This window comes from Glycine max, chromosome 8 (genome assembly GCF_000004515.6).
Source record: "Glycine max cultivar Williams 82 chromosome 8, Glycine_max_v4.0, whole genome shotgun sequence".
Classification (NCBI taxonomy): Eukaryota; Viridiplantae; Streptophyta; class Magnoliopsida; order Fabales; family Fabaceae; genus Glycine; species Glycine max.
In genome coordinates, this window is record NC_038244.2 from 15,999,617 (window position 1) to 16,020,111 (window position 20,495).

The following is a 20,495-nucleotide window of genomic DNA, read 5'->3' on the forward strand; positions in this document are numbered from 1 at the left end:
TAAATCAAATCTTCTTTCAAATTTTGTTATTATAAATAAAATTATACTACTAATTACCAGAGTAAATAATAATGTCCAAATAAATATTTTTTATTTTACATAAAACAATTATGATGATATTACAAAAATCATCACTCATGACAGAGTTTGCTAACAGAAACTAACATAAATTTAGGAACATTTTTTTATAATTTTTTTCTATTTAGAAACTAAAGTAATATCACGCAACAAATTTAACGAGTAAAATGGTAATTTACTCATAAGCAGTAAAAAAATAATTCTGGATGAGGATCTGTGTATGAAGAAAAAAAATTGTTAAAAGATGTCGATCCTTCAAATAAATTTTAAGGATTAATTATTGAGTTTTTTTTTTTTAAAAAAATGTGTTTCAACCAATAAAACTCTAGCAAGTAGCAAAGTGTGACAATGAAGAGACCAAATATTAACAGGTTGGAGTGGATGAGGGTCCTCACAATCTTACCAAACAAAACAACAACGTTGTTTGCTGTTTGACTGTCCTCGTTCCTTTCTTCTGTTCTGTTCTGTCTGTTATTCATCTCATTCTCTCCAACACCAACCAAACAAATTATGTTTTTCTTCAAATGGTTTCATTTGTTCATCACTTTCCATGTCTTGGCTGCAACACCCATCTTCTCGTTAACAGATTCCTCAAACCAAGTCTCCACTAACTTTCTGGACAATGCCAAGAAGCCTGAAGTTTTTTATTGGATGGTCAAAATCAGAAGGAGGATTCATGAGAATCCAGAATTGCGTTATGAGGAATTTGAGACCAGTAAACTCATTAGAGAGGAATTGGATAAACTGGGTATCCCATATAAATACCCAGTTGCAGTCACTGGTGTTATTGGCTACATAGGGACAGGAAACTCACCTTCTGTTGCATTAAGAGCTGATATGGGTGCACTTCCCATCCAGGTTTCATCAATTCTATATATATTTTTTTCATATGTTTGAACCAGGATTTTTACTTTTTTTTTATGATAGTTTTGTGGGTTGGTTTTATTTGGTTTGGGGGTAAGGGTAAGACAACAAAAGATTTTTTTTCTTCTAAAAACAATCAAATTAAGAAATTTTCATAGTAAGCATTTGTGCAGATGAAATTAATCAAATTATCCGTAAATGCATTGAGCAATATAATACAGAAGTAAAAGTTGTAAATGCTGGTACTATTCTTCAAGTAGGTGATGGTATTGCTCGAATTTATGGTCTTGATGAAGTAATGGCGAGTGAATTTGTGATATTTGAAGAGGATACTATAGGCATTGCTTTCAATTTGGAATAAATTTTTTTGATGTTGTTTGCCTTTCCTTCAGTTTTATTGACACTGTAGCTTTGATGCCGCATCTTAACCTTAGGAAAAGGTGGAATGGGAGCACAAGTGCAAGATACCTGAAAAGATGCACGCATGTGGTCATGATGCTCATGTCACTATGCTTCTTGGGGCAGCAAAGATTCTCAAACAGCACGAAAACGAGATACAGGTTTTACTTTTTATTTTATATTTCTTTTATTTGCATTTCATTTCTGTATAATGTTATGTTCTGCTTTGTTTTTTCCCCTAAACAACTGCTCTGCTGATATAAATTGAAAACTTGGGGTCACTAGTCACTCCTCTCTACTGTCCAACTTGCCATCTATTCAAGAAATCTGATCCTTTTGATGATTTATATACGTTTTTCTTTTATTAAATTTTCATTGTAGAATTCCAGTTATGTCAATCTTTGGTTTCTTTCTAACATACTGGTAAATTGCTGCGCATTGTCCAATTGCCAAATGTCAGTATCTTCCATCATGCCAATTTTGTAAATTAAAATCATTCTATCGTGTGCATCTTAATTGTTTTATTTTTTTCAAAAGAAAAATCATTCTTGATTCTAGCTACTGTAACACAATCTAGAAGGAGAAAGGAAAACTAAAAGTAAAAAAGTTGTCTGTTACTATACAAGGACACTCACCCTTATCTGCTACTTTTCTCTGGATTGTTATGTTCTGATGTCTTCATCCTCTCATGTATCCATTTATAAAAAAAGTTGGCTTACATACCTTTTGCCACCCCATGGCAGTCATCCATATCTGATTATCTGCCAGTTTTTTTTCCTGAATATAAGTTTGGAATGATGAATGCCTTGCTTGAGTCACTTGAGTTAGTGCACTCCAAGTTAGTTGGATAATTTTTTCAACAACTTTTTATGTAAAAAAAATATCATATTTTTTTATAAATTAAAGTTAACTTGTATACCCAACTTATAAAAAGGTTAAATGAGATTAGATATAGTGTGATTCAATTAGCATCACAAACATGCATCTCCACATTTCTATTGGCCAAATCCAATAAAAGTGTGAAAACTACTTTCTTCGGTAGCTTCAAGTCAGACGTGGATTCAAAATGTCTGAAGTGGAACAAAACAAGCACTTACTAAAGCAGTAGCTTCTCACCAATCCAATGTGCCTACAATTGACAGTGACACTGGTAATCTGGTACCACACAATCTACTTTTGAGATACAGGCCAAAAGAGGGGCTTAGGACCTGTTTGGATACATGTTATAAGTGTTTTTTGAGAGTTTTTCTACTAGAAATATAGAGTTTTTTCCATTAGAGAAGTTCTCTAAAGCACTTCTAGTCTTGTATCCAAACAGAGTTTTACTAATATTTTTACCAAGATGAAACAAACTATAATTCTGACATCTGAGTATACTTCATAGCTCTGGCCTTGGCATCTTAGTTGCAAGATAAACCAAGTAGCAGAGATGGAAACTGCCAATTGAAAGAACCACAAACTGGATGCCGCAACATAATACGTTAGTGCATTTTTTAATGGCCAGAAAAGTAACTTGTGTAAATGGAAAAACATATTCCAAAAAGATGACTACAATATTTATTTAACTAATAATCCAATAAAGTATTAGTCAATATTTTGGCTAATACTTGTATAAAATGTGATTTAGATTCAATGCCCTACACATCTATAGGCTGGAGGAGCAACTCAAAATTTCTGCAAAGCAGGGAGATTAGATGATGAATCATGCAACTAAAACGGAGTTAACAGATGGCTAACTAACATGCTCCCGTCCATGTGTGCTCCTCCAATGATGCAGCTTAGAAGCCAGGCCTTTTTCCAATTCCTAGAGCTTTGGGTGCTATGTCTAAAAGAGGGCCCAAAGCATTAGGTGCAAACTTTCTTGCAAATAGGAAGCAAAGAGAAGATGGCTGGTTATTATAAAGACATTTCTGATCCTGCAAAATTTTCTTGAAGAATTCCTCTTTGATGTCATCCTTCCCAAAGGTAGCTGGGTGAGCACCACCCCTTGACCAGTCCACATAAGTGAGGCTTCTATTTGCCAAAAGATGAGGAGTATTAATTGTTAACATTGTCTGAAAATAGTGCTCATCAACATAACATTTGTGTGGTCTGCAGAATTCTTTGAGCTTAGGATAGTAAGTTCTGTCTTCAACTATCCTAAGAGCTAGTTCTCGTTTAATTTCAAACCACTGAGAGCCCTTTCGCCAGTCACTCACGTTGATCTCAGGTGCCATGTTTCCATCATACCGGCCTCTCCCATAAGGACCAGGTTCATCAACTGCACCCATAAAGCTATATCTTGAGTGTGCTATGTAACGGTACACAATGCTGAAGTTTTGGAGGGGAATGCAGGACTCCGATAAGAGGATAAACCATTCATTTGAGATATCAAGCAATGCATTAGCCAGAAGTCTTCTTTCAGCATCACACATACTCATCATTCCCCACTCTGCCACCTGTGAAGGTGAAGGAGAAGGCTGGTTAGAAATTTCTAAAAAATAAAAATACAAAATCTTTAACCTTAAACCTATTCTTGGTCTAACAGTCACATTATCAAAATTGAAAACCATTGCACAATTCATTGAGCACATCAAGGAGCAGGAGTTGATATTTTGTTTGGTTTTAGAAGCATATTCTCCCAATGAATTGGTGGATAATAAGAAAAAATCATACAATAACAGCATGTTTGATTGCCGAGTGTAAGTTATTTCATAATTTCCCCAAGCTTCTATGCATCACACACACACAGAGCAATTCTCATGTCCCAGTTTTCTAGTCTAACAATTATCATAACATGAATTCCCAACCTTCCCCCCTTGTAACAATTTACATACCATCCAATTTCAGAAACGTATGTTTTATTTCCATTTGCCATCAAGAAAACCATAGACCACCAGTGTTATCTGCATTTCAATGTGTTCTTCTAAATTATTTATTAAGTAGGCTTTCAAACCAAGTCTGATGATCAAAAATCTATCACCAGCATTAATGACTCAATGCTGTTTTTTGTAGTTTGTAAAAATAAAATGCTGGCAAACTGAATCTATTAACCAAAAGTCTTCATTGATTATAATTTTAATTCATGAAAAGAAGTTACAACTACAATAATAAAGGGTACAAAACCTATTAAAACATGCACACCTCAGCAGATAGTAATTATGATGATTAGTTTCCATATTTAAGTATCATTAGGAGTCTATTTATTAATCAGTATGAATAAGGGTTAGTGTCTTAGCCTTTTGAATAAGATCATTGCATCAAATCATATTCATAATTCAAGGATATTATGTTTTTCTCTTCTCTCCTTTCTATCTTAAAATCTTGTAACTTCAACACAATTAACATTTGTTTGACATAAAAAGCATGACATAGTGGAGGTGGTTTTTAGGCTCTTACATTGAGATTTGTTACTTACTGACCCTAAATGACACAAAGGAATGGTATCTGACCTTCATTTATTATGACCATAATTAACACCAATCATAAAATTCCACAATAATATAAGGGCGGATGGGTTGAAAGTTGAAACACCAACAAATAAATGGCACTGCTATGGCCTGTGGCTCATAATATAGAATTTGGATGGCAAAACATGCCAATGAACAATTGAAAACATGGAAATCCATAAAGATAATGCTATTTTCCTGATGAATACATATAGCACCTAACACCATGAGACATTTAAAGCCAAATTTACATAGAATAAAGCTAGATTATACCTGGCTTGGGATCTGTCTCCTGTAAAAGACTGATGATGGTGGAAAATCAGCATTATAAGATGGCAGCAAATGAACATAGATTGAATAAAGCCTTGCGTGCCCTTTAAAGAACTTCTCCCAGAGTGGTGCCATTGGCAAGGGTCCCTTAGTCAAGAACATGAAGGCAATCTTGGGAGTTCTTTTAAAAGGATAACTCTTGATCCTTGGAACAAAAGAAGCTCGCCAAAAGAGTTCGGTGTCATTCATGGCATGCAGCAAATTGGACCGAGGCATAGTCCAACTTTCTATGTTTGCCGGCTGCTCAAAGCAAGGCTTAAACGAAGACTGTAGCAAAGCCACATTATGAATGCCAAAATGTCTAATCATGTACATGCTAAGAAACGAAGCACCTAGGCCAATAACCAAAAAGGCCAAGAAGAACTGCAGAAGTCTCAAAGGGAAGGGCCTAGAGGGAGTAGTCCTTAATCCAGCAGGGTCCTTCCCTTCCTCCAACCTAGACTGCATGGTTTTTCCTCTGCTCTCTATCAATCAAACTTAGATTCTGGGTACTCGTGTTCCTTCACACATAATCAAATCTCACAAACACCTAATATGCATCAAAAACCTCACTTTTCTATGCAAAACCAAATCAAAACAAACGTGTCACACTATTCTAATTTCTACCACATGGGAGGATCATTCCTTCTTTGTTGGGAGAACTAATCACAATCCATATCAAATAACAGATCAAAACACCAAACTAAGCACGAGATCACATCAAACAACTAGAGAAAATCAGCTCCCCACAAAACCAACAATGCTCATACTGTTCAAAAACCAGAAAGTTATGACTTTTGAACGAATCAAAAAGTGTGGTTTCCCGTTTTCTCGGCAAAGGGTGGGAACGGCATTGAAGGGTGGATTAGAGAGGGAAGAAAAACAAGAAACAATAAGCAGAGAAGCGTGAGAAACGCATTACCATGATGCCATGTTGAAAACAAAAGCCAGTTATATATACACAATTCGCATCAATGGCAAAGAAAAAGAAGTTTGAGGAACAAAGTGCTGAATCCCTTCACACTTTTTCTCCCTTACTCTTGAATTGCGCCAGATTTCAATGGAAGTGGGAATTGTGCTATCCCTGCAATCTCTACTCTTTCATTCTCATCATCACTGTGCAAAAAGCGTGCCAAGTGGTGCTTCTAATTTTTCACTTTCTGTTTTTGTTTTTACGCTTTGAATGGAGCCTCAGTTAAAGAAAGTTGAAACGGGTACTCCAAGGAGAGAAAAAAACAAAACAAAACAAAACAAACAGTAGCATATGATTAGTGTTAACTATTAACCTGAGATTGAGTTTCATTTTATAGATTTTTGTCTGTTGTCTTCTGAGTTTAGGTTGCTGCTGTCGCTTTGGGTTTGGTTGGGTTCGGCCCACACCATTGCCGTTGTTTTCTACTTCTTAGTGTCAACGCTAATGCATGGACACTTTAATATCATACACACTTATTTGATATTTTTATTATTATTTTCATTTTTTTCTTTTATATCACTATCGACTATTAAGTGTAAAAATATGGCATTTGGTTTGAGTGGAAGCGTGTTTGATATTCTTTAAATAATATCTTGAATTTGAATTTTATAGATAAAAAAATATTATTAGAAGTGAAGATTTTATTAAAAGTAGCCAATTATATTCTTTATTAAAAATTAATCATTAATAACATTGATAAATATTTTACATCAATATTATGATGATAAAAAAAATATTACTATAAAGTATGTGAATCAACTTGTAACATAAAATATATAATTATCTCTTGACATTATATTGATATGAAAAAAACTAAACTTAAATCTTTTAAATAAAGTCTTTATTTCGAGTTTCATCAACATAAAAAATATTAAAAAAATCTCATTAAAAATTATCAGTTAATTTTTTTTAAAAAAATATTCATAAAAAATTATAAATATTTCAAAAATATAATATAATAAAAAATACTATTATATTTTTTTTTAATCTCTCTGAATCTAAATGAAACTTGAGGTAGCACAAACATTTTTACTCACATCTATATGTGATTTATTGTAGATGCAAGTGTCGGCGAGTTCATGTAAGTCATTATGTCTGTGTTCTTAGAATTTTCTACGAGCACATGTTAGTTGTAGAAAATTCCTCATTATACCCATATTGTAGTACTGCATAGTAATGTGATTTTCTTAATTGCTTTATTTCATTAATTTGTCCTTTGATGGATGCAAGTTCTTTGGAGATGGGGCAGTTTCTAGAGAAAGTAAATTGTTGAAGGGTCAGTGTAGGGTTTTCCTTTGATTCTTGTTTTAATGTCTTTCAGAGCATTTTTCCCAATCATACTGTTTCAAGGTAGAATAATTCGTGGACCAGCAAACTTTTTCAGTCTATTAAGTATTCACCAAATTACTCTTTTCCTTTCCTTCAACGTTTGGATTGTGGTGATGTTGGCAACTTTCAATTAAGATTCTTGGTAAAAAAAAAAAAACGGCCACAACATTATTTGCTTGTCCGTGTCAATTAATGCTTCAAGGATGCCCTTTTCTTAAAGCAGGCGAAAGTGTCTTTAGAATTTTTGTAAAATGAAATTACAGTATGTTTCACTATTTTAAAACAAGTAGGTTTAAAATTTCGCCTACATTTAAATATATATATATATATATATATATATATATATATATATATATATATATTTAATTTTAAATGCCATTTCACTTTATTAATATATTTTATTTTTTTAATAAAAATATTAAAAGATAAAAACAAATAGTTGACGTGTTTATTTTTATTTTTATTAAATGATACATACATATTTAAAACAAACTAAGGCTCAGTTTTTTTATATCAATAGACTCAACTATTTAAATCAACCAATTTCAAGATTAGTAAGATTTACATTGATATCTAGTAAATAATTTATATACTTGATTTAAACTCATGTCTTGCATGGTGTCTTAACCATAAATATAATAATTACAAAGACCAATTTTTTTATTAATTGTAATTGTTCCATATATACATAGCAATATGCACTTTACTTCAAGGAATAATTCAATGTGAGTGTAGGATATCTATTTTTGTAAAATAATTATCATTAAAATCAACATATACTTATCATGCATAATGAGTTGTGGTTGGACAATGATGGAAAATTATTTTATACTATCTATATATAACTTATATTCTCATATTCAAATTATAGACATTATGTTTAAATTTTTGGTGTAATGAGAATTTTTTTTCAAGCATTTTTAAATAGGAATGAAAAAAATGTTATCTAGCTAGAAATTGAGTCATATGATATCCAAAGGGTTGGTGCATTGATGCAAGATTCTACTCGTTCACATGAATGAGAATCATATTTATATTCGATTGTGTAAAATTCTCTTAGATCAGCACCCATTATTGCAAGTGAAACTAGTCTCTGATCCGATATATTAAAAAATATTTGTGGTCTTTTGACTAAGACCAAAAAAATACTTGTAATTTTTGTTCTAAGGTTGCTCATAGCTTAGATGTTGGTGATTAAGGAATGATGGGGTTCAAAAAATATTATGCAAATAAATATTATATTATAGAGAAAGAAAAGATAAAAATTGTAAGAAGATGAAAAACATATGGAATCATTTTTTATATATAAATTTAACTCGTGCTTTTAGTGTTTGGTGATAAGTAATTATATATGTGTGTGTTTTTATTTGTTACACTTTTATGAAATGTAAAAATTGAATTTTATGGAAAGATAAGATCAATATGGAATGAAAAAATTTTTATGGAGAAAATCTTTAATTTTACTATTGACTTCATGAAAATAAAAAAGAAGAAAAATATATTATAATTTAGTCATGGAAATTAAGCAAAAATGACTGTGTGGTGAAAATATCAAGAGCTAAATGGCATCTCCATACATATTATATACTTTAGAATTTATATATTATCATATATAAATAGATAGATTTTTTACTTTCACACACCCTACTTTTTTACTTTTATTTTATTTTTGAAACTTACCCTTATTAAAGTTTTTCTCTTAAAAATAAAAAAAATATAATTGATGAATTTTTTTAGTAATGTTTAGTAATTAAATTCTATATTTCATTACTATATATATTACGAAACTTGCACTTGAGAAAAATTATTTTTATTTAGAAAAATATTGAATATATATTTAAAATAAAATAGAAACAAATGGTTATTTAGAAAAGGGAAGTTCATGCATTTCCTCTCTCCCTAGTTTAAATAATAACAACATGGTGGATTATGACTCTTATTTGTATTGATCAAAATACAAAAAACTATTCAGGTGTGTAAACAATCAAAAGGGTCCACAATTCTACATTATTGCAAATGCGGTTCCCTTGCTCGAGTGTGTGATGTTGCTACTGTGGTCTGCATGAAACCTAGCAACTTATTTGTACAAGGCTGAGCAAGCTAGCTGCTAAGGTTTCTGCCTTTCTTCAAGTGGTTGGTACAAATACTTTTCTTTAGTCTCATGAATTTATGGTGTTGCTTCAGCTTCCTCCCAACCATGCATGTGCTTCTTCCTTAAAAATCCTCTAGTATTATTGTCAATAAATTACATTGCATGTATATTTATCAGGGAAAAATGGTTATAGATACAATGTTAAGAGTGTCAAACTAGAAATATCTGGAATTAACATACATGTCATGTCATGAGAGAAACTATGTCACTAGTTTACAAATGTTTCCTTTCTTCTTGTATTGACCTGAATATCCTTGCAGCTGATTCACTTGCTGTTTTTGGATTGTGAGGCATAGCTTTGATTACTCGTGGCCGATGTTCAACCTGTGTGTTTCTATCTTCTGATTGCCAAAATGTTGGTGCTAAAGGAAACAAAGGAAGTGCTTCTCCACTCATTCTCTTGGAAGGACTACTAGCTGTGCTTCTCTGAAGTTCCTTATCTTTCAGTGAGTGATGATAAGTTGAAATGTTTCTTGACATCATTTGACTTGTTGGGCTTGACATGTTAGATGAGCTTTGGTGCAATATGGCAGAATTGACTTCTCCACATGAATGGTGATTTTCAGGACCATTAGACTGCCCCATTTGCTCAATAGCTGAAGCTGATAAAGAAGATGGATGATTCATGAATGATGGTAACTGGGATAAAGATGAACCAGAAATGATTCCAAGCTTTTGGTGAGAACTTGGAGCAAGAGTTGCATCTGAAGAAGCATCCTTGCTTAGAGGATTGAAGCTCATTGTGCCACAAGAACCATATATGGGTGCCATGAAGCCTGCATTTGGAGGGCATGGCCCTATGATTGGTTTGTATACTAGGCCTTCAGATGGGGACATGACAGGAACTAGCCACTGGTTTCCTGGTGGAGGGTAGACATAGCTTGGGGGCTGTTTGGAATTTGAATCTGCAGAGCCTAATGCAAGGTTTCCTAAGTGATGGCCATAGTTTGGTAGTTGATTAGCATGGCCTTTGGTTATGTTGCTGATACAAGGAATTGGAATCTTCCCGACTGCACTGTTTGTAGCCTTCTCATCTGTATTGACCTTCACAGATTTATTGTCAAGTTTAACAACTGACGATGGTTTTTTGCCGGCAAAGTCGGATTGAAATTTCTGGGTTGTGGATGTTTTTTGTGGTGGCTTGTTATGTAAAAGGTTATCTTCAAGCAATATATGGGGTGAGCCTGCTATTAATCTTTGCACCTGCTTACAAGAAATGATTTAGTTACTCCTCATATTATGATGAGTGAAATTAAGGTGCATATATTTAATAGAACAAGCAGCCAAGAATATGTAGTCTGGCAATTACCTTTATCAGTCTATGCAACTCAGACACTTGCTTGACAAAGATTTTCTGTTGACTGAATAGAGCAATGTTGTCAGTATCAGGTCCAAGTAGAGATCAAAATAAAAATTTAAAAAATCAAGGGACGAAAAGTCCGCACTTCAAGAAATAGTTCACTAGATTCAATCTGCATTAAAATTTGAGAAATGCAAAGCTGTACGTTTGGAGGATGAATCTTGTCCAAGATTAAAAAACAGAGGAAAACTAATGAAAAATTGAGGTTTGGAACTCTTTTTCCGTTAATTCAAATGAGGTAAGCTTACTAATATTTGAAAAGGCTAGTTGATGCAAGAAGCAGTAAAATCCAAAAGTGACTTACCCAAAATAGGCTGTTCATAATCCATACTTTCAAACCAGAACTTATAGGGCATGTTATAATGCATGTCACGGATATTCAAACAAATTAAAGTGAATGTTGGTCTGTGGATTTCATCTATCGCTATGTAAGATTTGGCCATGGTCACTACTTGTGATGTTGAACCATCTACATCTGTAAGTTGCTATATTATTTTGTTGCATAAAGGTGAACCAAAATACAATGGATCACATTAAAAACCATGCACTAAAAGTCTAAAAGTTTGTCAGAAACTTAAAGAGATTATCTGTAAACAATAACAAACTGAGCATAGTTCAGTTGTAAATTTAAGTATAGCTTAACAGAAAGAGAGAAAGACCAAGTAATAAACACATATTACTAAACAGATAAACCTACTTGATGATAGTTCTTCTGACTTTCCAAAATTGTTGTTCACCTATAGCTCCTACAACATTGTCAGGGGAAATATCCATAACCGATGTACATTCTGAGTTATATTTATTTACAGCATCATAATGACTATATGTCTCCTCATCTTCATTCCTGTTTACCTTGTCCAGGAAGCACCTTCTACCAATTTCTAACTCACCAGAACATTTATGTAGCTCACTAGCTGCTGGCTTCTCAATGTGATGGTCCCTTGACTTTATTTGGTCCCTAAAAGCTGCAAGCTCTTCCTGTGTACGGACACTGCTACCTTGCAATGTTTTCAAGCTATCTACTGAAATACTTCTGTTTTCTTCCTTCAAAGATCTATGCTCTTTATTCATTGATTTAGAATTCTTACCTTTCTCCAATGAGATTAATGATGCATCTGTCATATCACCAAAACCATCTAATGAGTGAGGAAGCACTTCCTCTGGCTTCTGACCAATTTGACTCACTTCTGTATGCTCCTCTATCTGGTTCTTCTCATACTGTTCTGACATCAGGTCTACAGCACCAGGTGAATTCACCTTTCTAATTGAATTCAGCCTTTTATGCGAACAACTCAAATTACTACAAGAAAGTTTGCCTTCATCTTTATTATTTTGGATGATGCTACAGTATGAGTTTTTTCTATGTGCAGAACCAGAAGATATAAAAGCATCTTCACCGTCAAGTGCTTTCAGAGAATTCTTACTGTTTATGAAATCATCTTGCTGAAACGAATTGCGGTAAATGACAATGAGCACAAGAAATTCAAATTTGGTAATTTGTAGGTTTCATTGGTTCTCACTCATGACTCACCGTGAATTTGGTTAAGTTAGTCTTTCTGGAATTGTAGGCTTGACTCTTCTCAGCCAGAATAGAAGGCATGCTAGAGGTGCAAAATTGGATGCTTTGATTGCTACTAATCTGCAGCACAATGTAAACATCAAAATTAAAAATAGCTGCAAAGGATCAACTGAAAAACTTATTTTTAAAGATATGTATGTAACTATGATCACATGTGTGTTTATGTATGCTACTAAGTACTCCGTGCTTTCCACTGAAGAAAAGTGAAAAACAAAAATAAGAGAGATAGAAAGCATAACTACTTGAGGGTTAAAAGATGGCATAGCCACTTCCCTTTCCTTGCTTCCATAAGAAAAAAGAGTGATATTTATGACTATAAGATCAGAAACATAAATAAGGGGGCAGAAACAGATAGGGATTTGAGAATAAGACAATAAGAAAAGTTGTTAAAAGAAAAGTGATATGTCATTGTTGATACAGTTATGTGCTTCCTTTGAATACCATTTTAAGAATACTTCAGTACTATTTTTTTTATCACTATTACTTAAATTGTGTGTTAAACTTCCCAGTTTGGTTGTAATGTCTAGTACTATCAGAACTCATTCAAGCTTAATACTTCTATCAAAAGTCTATACTCTATATAGCTTATGAAAGTGACAGAAATAGGAAAAACAAGGTGAGTTTCGATGCAACCATCTATGAAAATAAGACAAAGATAAAAGGGTACAAGAATGATTAATTGCAAAAATTTAAAGAACTTCACTTGACTCACGTGGCTAGATGATGTAGGACCTGTGTAGTTTCTGAGTGGGAGTGGAAACAAGGATGTTGATCCTGGTGCAAAATTTTGAGAAGGGATGCTGAATTGTTCATAGAGTGCCATTTTATTCCTTGGGGGTGCTTTTGGCCCTCGTTTCTCTGCATCCTTAACATGCAACCTTGGAAACATTGGGCTAATCTCCTTGCCCTCTTCAATTCCCCCTCTCGTCCTATTCATCATTCTACACACTAACCACTCGCAACAACTTCATCATATCTCTGCCAATTTCACAATACATATACTTTTCATTCCTCTCATACAAAATTGCTAGCCGAGTATGTGTTTTTCAGTTGCAAAACCACTTCAGAAGTACCAGAAACTCAAATCCATATAACAGAAACAAGTTCTGTTCGAAAATTTAGCCAGTATAAGAATTCCAATTCAACCCTATCAAAACAATTATGGGTCAAATCCACAAGCAATTCATGGTGCATTAACTCATACAAAAAAAAAAAAAGATTAACCAGCTTCAAAGAAACAGTTTTTCTGATCGCACATTACTAAAAAGGAGGAGGAAAACATCATAAATGAGAGCAAAAATAAAAAAAATAAAAACGCAAATTCACGTGTACCCAGTTGTTAAAAATTGAACTTTTTTAGCTGAAAATCAAATCATAGCGACCAAACAACAACAAACTTGGAAAAGCACAAGAACCCAAATGAAGATTACTTAAACCGTAAACAAGGACATCAAAGGAAAAAAAACTCCAGCAAGTACAAAGGAGATATGATAGATTTTTCCTTCAATTAAAAAAAAAAAGTTTGAAGAAAGATAGATGGATAGATAGAGTAGGAAAACAAGGCCACCATTAAACCACGAGGGAGTAACCAATAAAAATTTGAAAAAAATTGAAAAACAAGTGAAAGCAAATTAAACTTGGAAGGCAATTAATATAGGTAGAGCTAGTGTGAGAAAATAATATACCCAATGTTTGTAGAGAAAGTAGTGTTCCCGTATGAGCAAGAAATAGTAGCACTAGCAATATAGCATTGTTGTTGGTGAGTGATGATGATGACCCTACCATGTTGTTGAGTTGATGAAGAAGAGTTGGAGGCAAGGAATATAAGAGGGAGAGTAACATGGCATAATGAATGCGGGATGATTGATTGGAGACAGAGGCAGTGACCGAGTCTCTCTTTAACTTCTTTCCTTTGCATTGCATGCACTGCGAAGTGCAAGGAAAGGCCAAAGGGTAAGTCAGTGCATGGTTACCACACGTTTACATTTTCGTCAATCTCTCACTGAAAATCCGTGTCCTCGTATTTTACCATTTTTTTTTTTGAAGTTTTTCACACACACAAAGTGCCACTATCATGTTCCTCCTACGTACGTACGTGCGTGCATGTCACCCTCCAATCGTGTCGGGTTTGCATCAGAATCGCGATTGGTTCAACTTGGTTGAGGAAAGTGGAAACATAGATTGTGGTTGATTGATTTTGTAGTAATTTTGTTCTCTCTCTTTTTAGTTTTTACTAACACGTGATTTATATGGCTTAATATTTTTTTTCTCTCTCTTTCGGCTTAAGAAAAACATGCAGTTTTAATACGGATATTATTATTTGGTCTTAGACACGTGACGATTTTCCTGCTTAAAAATGTTAAAAATGTTCTCAATAATAATAGAATTCTCATTTATCACACAACTGAGAATTCTCAATAACTGTTTCTTCATTATTATTTATAAAGATAAATTGCACTCGCTTTTAATAATGTTAAAGGGATAAATTTTAAGGGTGCTGTTAACATGTGCCCTTAGGGCACATGTTAATGTGTAATAAATGATGGTTGGTCCCCACTTATTATACTTTGGAAAAAACAGCATCATAAATGTGTCTCATAAAAAATTTAAAGACAAAATTACCCTTAACTATATGACACACATAGTGTGCTTTTGAACTTCTTACTTTAAATACACGCGCCTCAAAATTGCTAAACTGAAGAGTTTCTTTTTTTCTGACTTTTTTGTCTCTTTACTGAGTATGAAGCACCTGCGTAGCATCTTTTGCAAAATAAAAGTATTTTTTCATCCCTTCATTAACATTGCTGGAATTTTTTAATTTAAATAAATAATAAAAACTAATTCAAAATATATTAGCAATTCAAATGAAATAATACCATTCCAATACAAAAAATATCCAAAAAGAGGTTCAAATGTTTAATTAAAATAAAAAACTCATAAAAAATAGATCCAGGGCCTTCATGCCTATGCCAACATCAGCTTTCTTTTCTAAACTCTGAAGTATCATTCCACATGCTACATTGCCAACATATTCCTGTTAGAAACAAAGGGTAGAAACAAACAAAATATTATTAATTATCGGATATACATAATCCTACAAAAGTATATTAAACTAGAAATCTAAAGAATTTAATAAATGAAATGAAAAAATATGTACCTAAACTTTTGGAAGAAGAATTGGATTTAAATTTGCATCTTTACAAATTTTTTTCTTCTTGTTTGTGTGACCAGAAAATTGAGTATTTTCTTTTAGAGGACATGTAACAATATTATGTCCTACATCTTTGCACAATCCACAAGTATTCATGTTATGTGATAGCTCTTTTCCACCTTTAAGACGTCTTCGTTTGGGACGACCTTTTGTTTTGGAAGGTGGAGGACAGTGAACAACATCGACTTGTTCCTCAAAGACAACATTGACTTGTTGGGGATCTACTTCATCATCGTCATGTGATGTTTGAAGCCGCCATCGTGACGGCAAGTAGTTAGAAGGGATTTCATGACAATCTTTATGAAGAAAAATACTGAGAATGTGACGACATAATATACCCCAAAACTCAAAATACTTGCAACTACATGTAGCTATTTTACCATCCCAAAAGACCATGTGTTTTCTACTATTAGCATCTTTATAATACCGCAACACAAATTCATTACCATTTTCATGATGAATTGAATATTGGGTGGACCTTTCAAACTCCTCTTGAAACTTCTGAAAAGCAAATCTTGTAAGAACACCATGAGCTTGCTCTTGCAAGGGTGACATAAGCTTCAAGTTAATTCTTTTGCACTTTTCTAACATTATGTCATGGTCTTCTTTTTGCTTAATATCATCAATCGCTACATCAACCTGAAATTAATTTAAATTAATCAACGTATAAGATTAGAAGTGAAAAGTACTAATATATTGGCAATTACACCATACCTGCTTTGTAAAGTCACTTAAACTTGTGTGAGAATTTATAAATCTTTTAATAAATGCATTAATACTCTCTGATCTTCCGGTAGTTGTCATCCCACCAAAGAAATGGTCACGAAGATAAGCGAGTGCCCAGTAATTCCTGATTTCATACAATCCTTTCACATGTTTATTTGACTGCAAGTTATACTTAGCAACAACTTTTGGCCATTGATGCTCAAATTCTTCACATGTCTCCAATTTATACAACTCGTAAAAATCAGAACACCATTTTGAATATTTGTCCCGAAGTATAGCATTAAACCAACTACTAAACTTAAAAGTGATGTGCCATATGCAAAAACTATGTTTTGTTGATGGCAAGTCTTTTGAAATTGCTTCTTTCATCCATGGATCTTGATCCGTTAGTATAGTCTTTGGTGGCTTCTTCATCAAAGATATAAAAGTCTAAAGAAAATTTAGAAGCGTTAAAAAAAGTATTAATTAGAAACTAAGATACCATCATTAAAGAAACAATAATAATAAGCTTAGAAGTTACCTTCATTAACCAACGAAATGCAGATATTGTTTCATTTCGTAAGAGTGCACAACCAAAAAGTACAGTCTTCCCATGACTATTCATACCCACAAAAATCCCAAATGGCATTTCATAAGAATTGACCTTGTATGTAGTATCAAACACAACAACATCACCATATTTTTGGTACCAATCAGAGCAAGAAGCAGGAGACCAAAAAATATGCTCTAACCTTCTCTCTTCATCAAGTGTATATGCATAATGAAATTTAGAGCAACTCTTTTTTGCATCCTCACAGTACTTGAGAAGATCTTTGGCATCATTTCTTTCAAATTTTTTCTTGGTTTTCACAAAAAGATTACGAATGTCCCTTTCAATAAATGGAAGATAACCATGCTTCACATTTTTCTCTAATTCTATGACACGCATCAATTGTCTAACTGAAAGCCCCCCTTCTTTTAACAAGAAAATGCGTTCAATATCATCTTCAGAGATAGTTCGGTTAGCCGGTAAAAAACGCACTTCTGATTGGGTTAGCAAAACATGGTTATGTTCAACAACAAACTTTGTAACTCGCCACTCACTTGGAAATATATCATGAGACTTCTGCAATGAAATTCTTAAATAAGCTTTACATTCACACCTTGTTGATTCTCTGTTTCTCTGTTCTTTTAATGGTTCTATGATTTTCAACGAGCTTCTACCTTCACGATGGCAAAAAAAATCACGCCTCCTCATAATTCCATTTCGTTTGATGAATCTACCTTTTCGAACAGAGAACCCATGCTGATATGCATACCTCTTATAAAATGCAAATGCTTCTTCCTCGCTAAGAAAAATTTGACCAACAAAAGGAACAATATTTGTCTCATTATAAGTTTCATCTCTATCAACTTCTTCTGCAAATTCATTTATCTCAATATTCTGACTAGAAGACACAATATTTTCTTTCTCATAAGTTTCAATTTCCTCAACTTCTAATACATCATTTGCCACAATATCATGATCAAAATGTTCACTAACTGTTCCTGAATAACCATTCTCTAAAGAAATATCTTCAATTGGATATTCATTTAAATCAACATTTATTTTATCGGTGCTCATATCTCTAGTACTAGTACTACCTTCCCCCATTGTGTTATTTATGGTGCTCATATCTCTAGTACTAGTATTACCTTCACCCATTGTGTTATTTATCATCTACAAATAAAAATAATAAATAGAAAAATATATTACAAAACTCTATATATATATATATATATATATTTTGCAAGTGTCCAAAAAACACATGTGATTGGCGAGAGCAATGGAGAAAAAAAAAAGCTTGATAAAAGTACCTGATATTGTGCCTTTGAGCTACGAAGAAAAGACTGTGCATGTGGGCTTTGAAGAAAAGACAAATCCATGGTTAATAATTCAATCTATCAATGTGTTTTTCATAAGAGCATATGGTGGTAGAGAGGAATTGAAAAGAAATGTGCAAAGTGGTGGAAGTAGTACAGACTCTCGAACAAATTAGCGGGAAACTAACAAAATCTAGGAAGAAAATAGACACAGTATGTGTTAAATGAGTGAGGGTAATTTTGGCATAAAAAAATTAAAAGCACACTTTTTTATATTTATTTGACTGAAGTTAATTTTCTCTTTGTCCAAAATAAAATAGGTGGGACCATGAGCCATTTATTACTCCTTAACATGTGCCTTAAGGGCACATGTTAACATTGCCCAAATTTTAAATATAGTGTTGTAATTATTATTGCTATTATTTTCTAATTAAAAAGTTTATTATTTTATTTTGATGATTATTGTCTTCATCTTGAATAATCAAAAAGTAGTTGAAGCATTGATTTTACTTGGAGAATAATATTTTTGGTACGTAATTAAATTTTGTACCAAATTATGATCAAAATTTTGTATACCAAAATTACATGATCACATTTTGTTATGTTGAATAATTACAGTTCTCTCTACTAAGAGATTAAATGAGCCATATTTCAAATCATTTTAATGAGTGAGACTTTTAATTTTATTCTGTTTGGTTTCATTAAAAAGGAAGAAGAGAAAAAGTGGTGGGAGAGAAACGTGAAAGATATACTGTCCTTAAGTTTGTTTTAACAAAGAAAAAATGAATATAGGTCTTATACCTTTTTATTCTGCTCAAATTAGCCAAGAAACTTGTCAGAAAGGGTCAAAGATATTTCTTCTTGCTTTCTTCCCAAATAATATCGCTGGATTGTCATTACAACTTTTGAAGCGCCAAATTGCTTCATTCTCCATCGTGATTACCTTCAATTACATTCACATGTCAGTCATAACGTTGATCAAATAATATTGCATTTTAATGGCTTTTATTCACCAAAAAATATTCTAAATAGCTTTACCATAATAAAGAAATTAAATACAATTGAAAGAATATTAATACTCATATTTAGTTTAGGTATACAATCATTTATTTTATTTCTAATTTTTTTTCAATCAAATAAATTAAGAGCCTATTTTTGTCTTTCTTTATCTTTCATATATTATTTTTTTCTAAACAGAGTCGGTTGAATTTTTTTGGGTCAGTAAAGGTAGGAACAAAATTCGAAGCCCGAAGGTTTACAAGCTGAAAGGCAAAGATTGGGGTGGGAACACGAGCCCAGTTTTAAAGTGTTGCAGCACTACTTTCTAATTTGGGTTTTCCAATCCAAGCACAATGACCAACACTTGCCCTAGGTTGAGCTTTTCTCAGGAGTCAGACTCAGGAACGGCATGGTCCAAGTGTCCAACGCCCAAACATGAGTTTTTCTAACATCTCATTAGAGCACAAAATATTGAAAATGTAAAAAAAAAAATTAAGCTCTTCAAAAATGAATTTAGGGTAATTAGTATTGTTAGGACGTTTTAAAACATTAAGCACATTTTTCTAAGGACTCTTAATAAATTAACAGTTATATATTGACAGTAAGACTTCTTGAATTATTAGATAATATTTTATACAATACGTTTTTATATTTATATTGATATTTTTAAAATCTATATATATAGAATAAAACATATAATTTAATTTTAGTTTTATATTTTTTTAATTCTATAATTTAGCAATGTGATGTTTAAGATTAATATAATATTTCATGTCCAAAAGTTAGATATCAACCCCATCCCATCACATATATTAATAAGGTTTTATTAATTGAATCAAATTTGAGTCCAAATAAATCGCTTTATCAGGCAGGTAAAGAGTATATAATAAACTCATCTTAATCTGTATTATATTAACACCTCTAATGGTCGATTAGTGTTAGAAGAAATAACGTGTTTATTATAAATTGTTAATTTCTTGTTTTAGCACCTGTGAGACTTGAGAGTGTTCAACAATTTCCAAACATCTCACATAGATTTTCGCTAGACTTAACCTTTCTGAAATAAGTGGAATACAATTTTCTCAACAGTTTCTTGGTTAACTTTTTATTATCTCTATATTGATATCGACATATTCATATTTTTTTTTACTAAAATCATGATAAAATTAGACACCTCATAGATTGTTTAAATTGCACACCGACATCGTAGGAAATGGGATGATTCGTCCATTGTTTAATTCTGGCA

General features: G+C 32.7%; 4 protein-coding genes across 5 annotated transcripts; 1 reads left to right on the forward strand and 3 right to left on the reverse strand.

The window, feature by feature from the left end:
- The first annotated feature begins 436 nt into the window (after nt 1-436).
- LOC100819037 (IAA-amino acid hydrolase ILR1-like 4) lies at nt 437-9,484 on the forward strand. The gene is made up of 3 exons (XM_014779119.3): nt 437-936; nt 1,377-1,502; nt 9,353-9,484. Exons 1-3 carry the CDS (start codon nt 589-591, stop codon nt 9,473-9,475), a joined length of 597 nt encoding a protein of 198 aa, XP_014634605.1. The 5' UTR covers nt 437-588; the 3' UTR covers nt 9,476-9,484.
- Nucleotides 2,876-6,638, reverse strand: LOC100819579 (glycosyltransferase BC10). Its single transcript, XM_003532976.5, has 2 exons — nt 5,043-6,638; nt 2,876-3,779 (listed from the first exon to the last, which is right to left on the reverse strand). Exons 1-2 carry the CDS (start codon nt 5,544-5,546, stop codon nt 3,120-3,122), a joined length of 1,164 nt encoding a protein of 387 aa, XP_003533024.1. The 5' UTR covers nt 5,547-6,638; the 3' UTR covers nt 2,876-3,119.
- LOC100820110 (ELF3-like protein 2) lies at nt 9,258-14,472 on the reverse strand. Of its 2 annotated transcripts, none has more exons than XM_006585483.4 (6): nt 14,157-14,472; nt 13,184-13,449; nt 12,424-12,531; nt 11,590-12,335; nt 10,842-10,893; nt 9,258-10,735 (listed from the first exon to the last, which is right to left on the reverse strand). In XM_006585483.4, exons 2-6 carry the CDS (start codon nt 13,409-13,411, stop codon nt 9,746-9,748), a joined length of 2,124 nt encoding a protein of 707 aa, XP_006585546.1. In that variant the 5' UTR covers nt 13,412-13,449; nt 14,157-14,472; the 3' UTR covers nt 9,258-9,745. The 2 variants fall into 2 exon arrangements, with proteins under 2 accessions (XP_006585546.1, XP_006585544.1); XM_006585481.4 differs by having other exon boundaries at nt 13,184-13,618.
- A 918-nt stretch (nt 14,473-15,390) lies between these two features.
- Nucleotides 15,391-18,033, reverse strand: LOC102670404 (protein FAR1-RELATED SEQUENCE 11-like). Its single transcript, XM_041018299.1, has 4 exons — nt 17,196-18,033; nt 16,929-17,144; nt 16,397-16,816; nt 15,391-16,321 (listed from the first exon to the last, which is right to left on the reverse strand). Exons 1-4 carry the CDS (start codon nt 18,009-18,011, stop codon nt 15,629-15,631), a joined length of 2,145 nt encoding a protein of 714 aa, XP_040874233.1. The 5' UTR covers nt 18,012-18,033; the 3' UTR covers nt 15,391-15,628.
- Nucleotides 18,034-20,495: the final 2,462 nt, after the last annotated feature.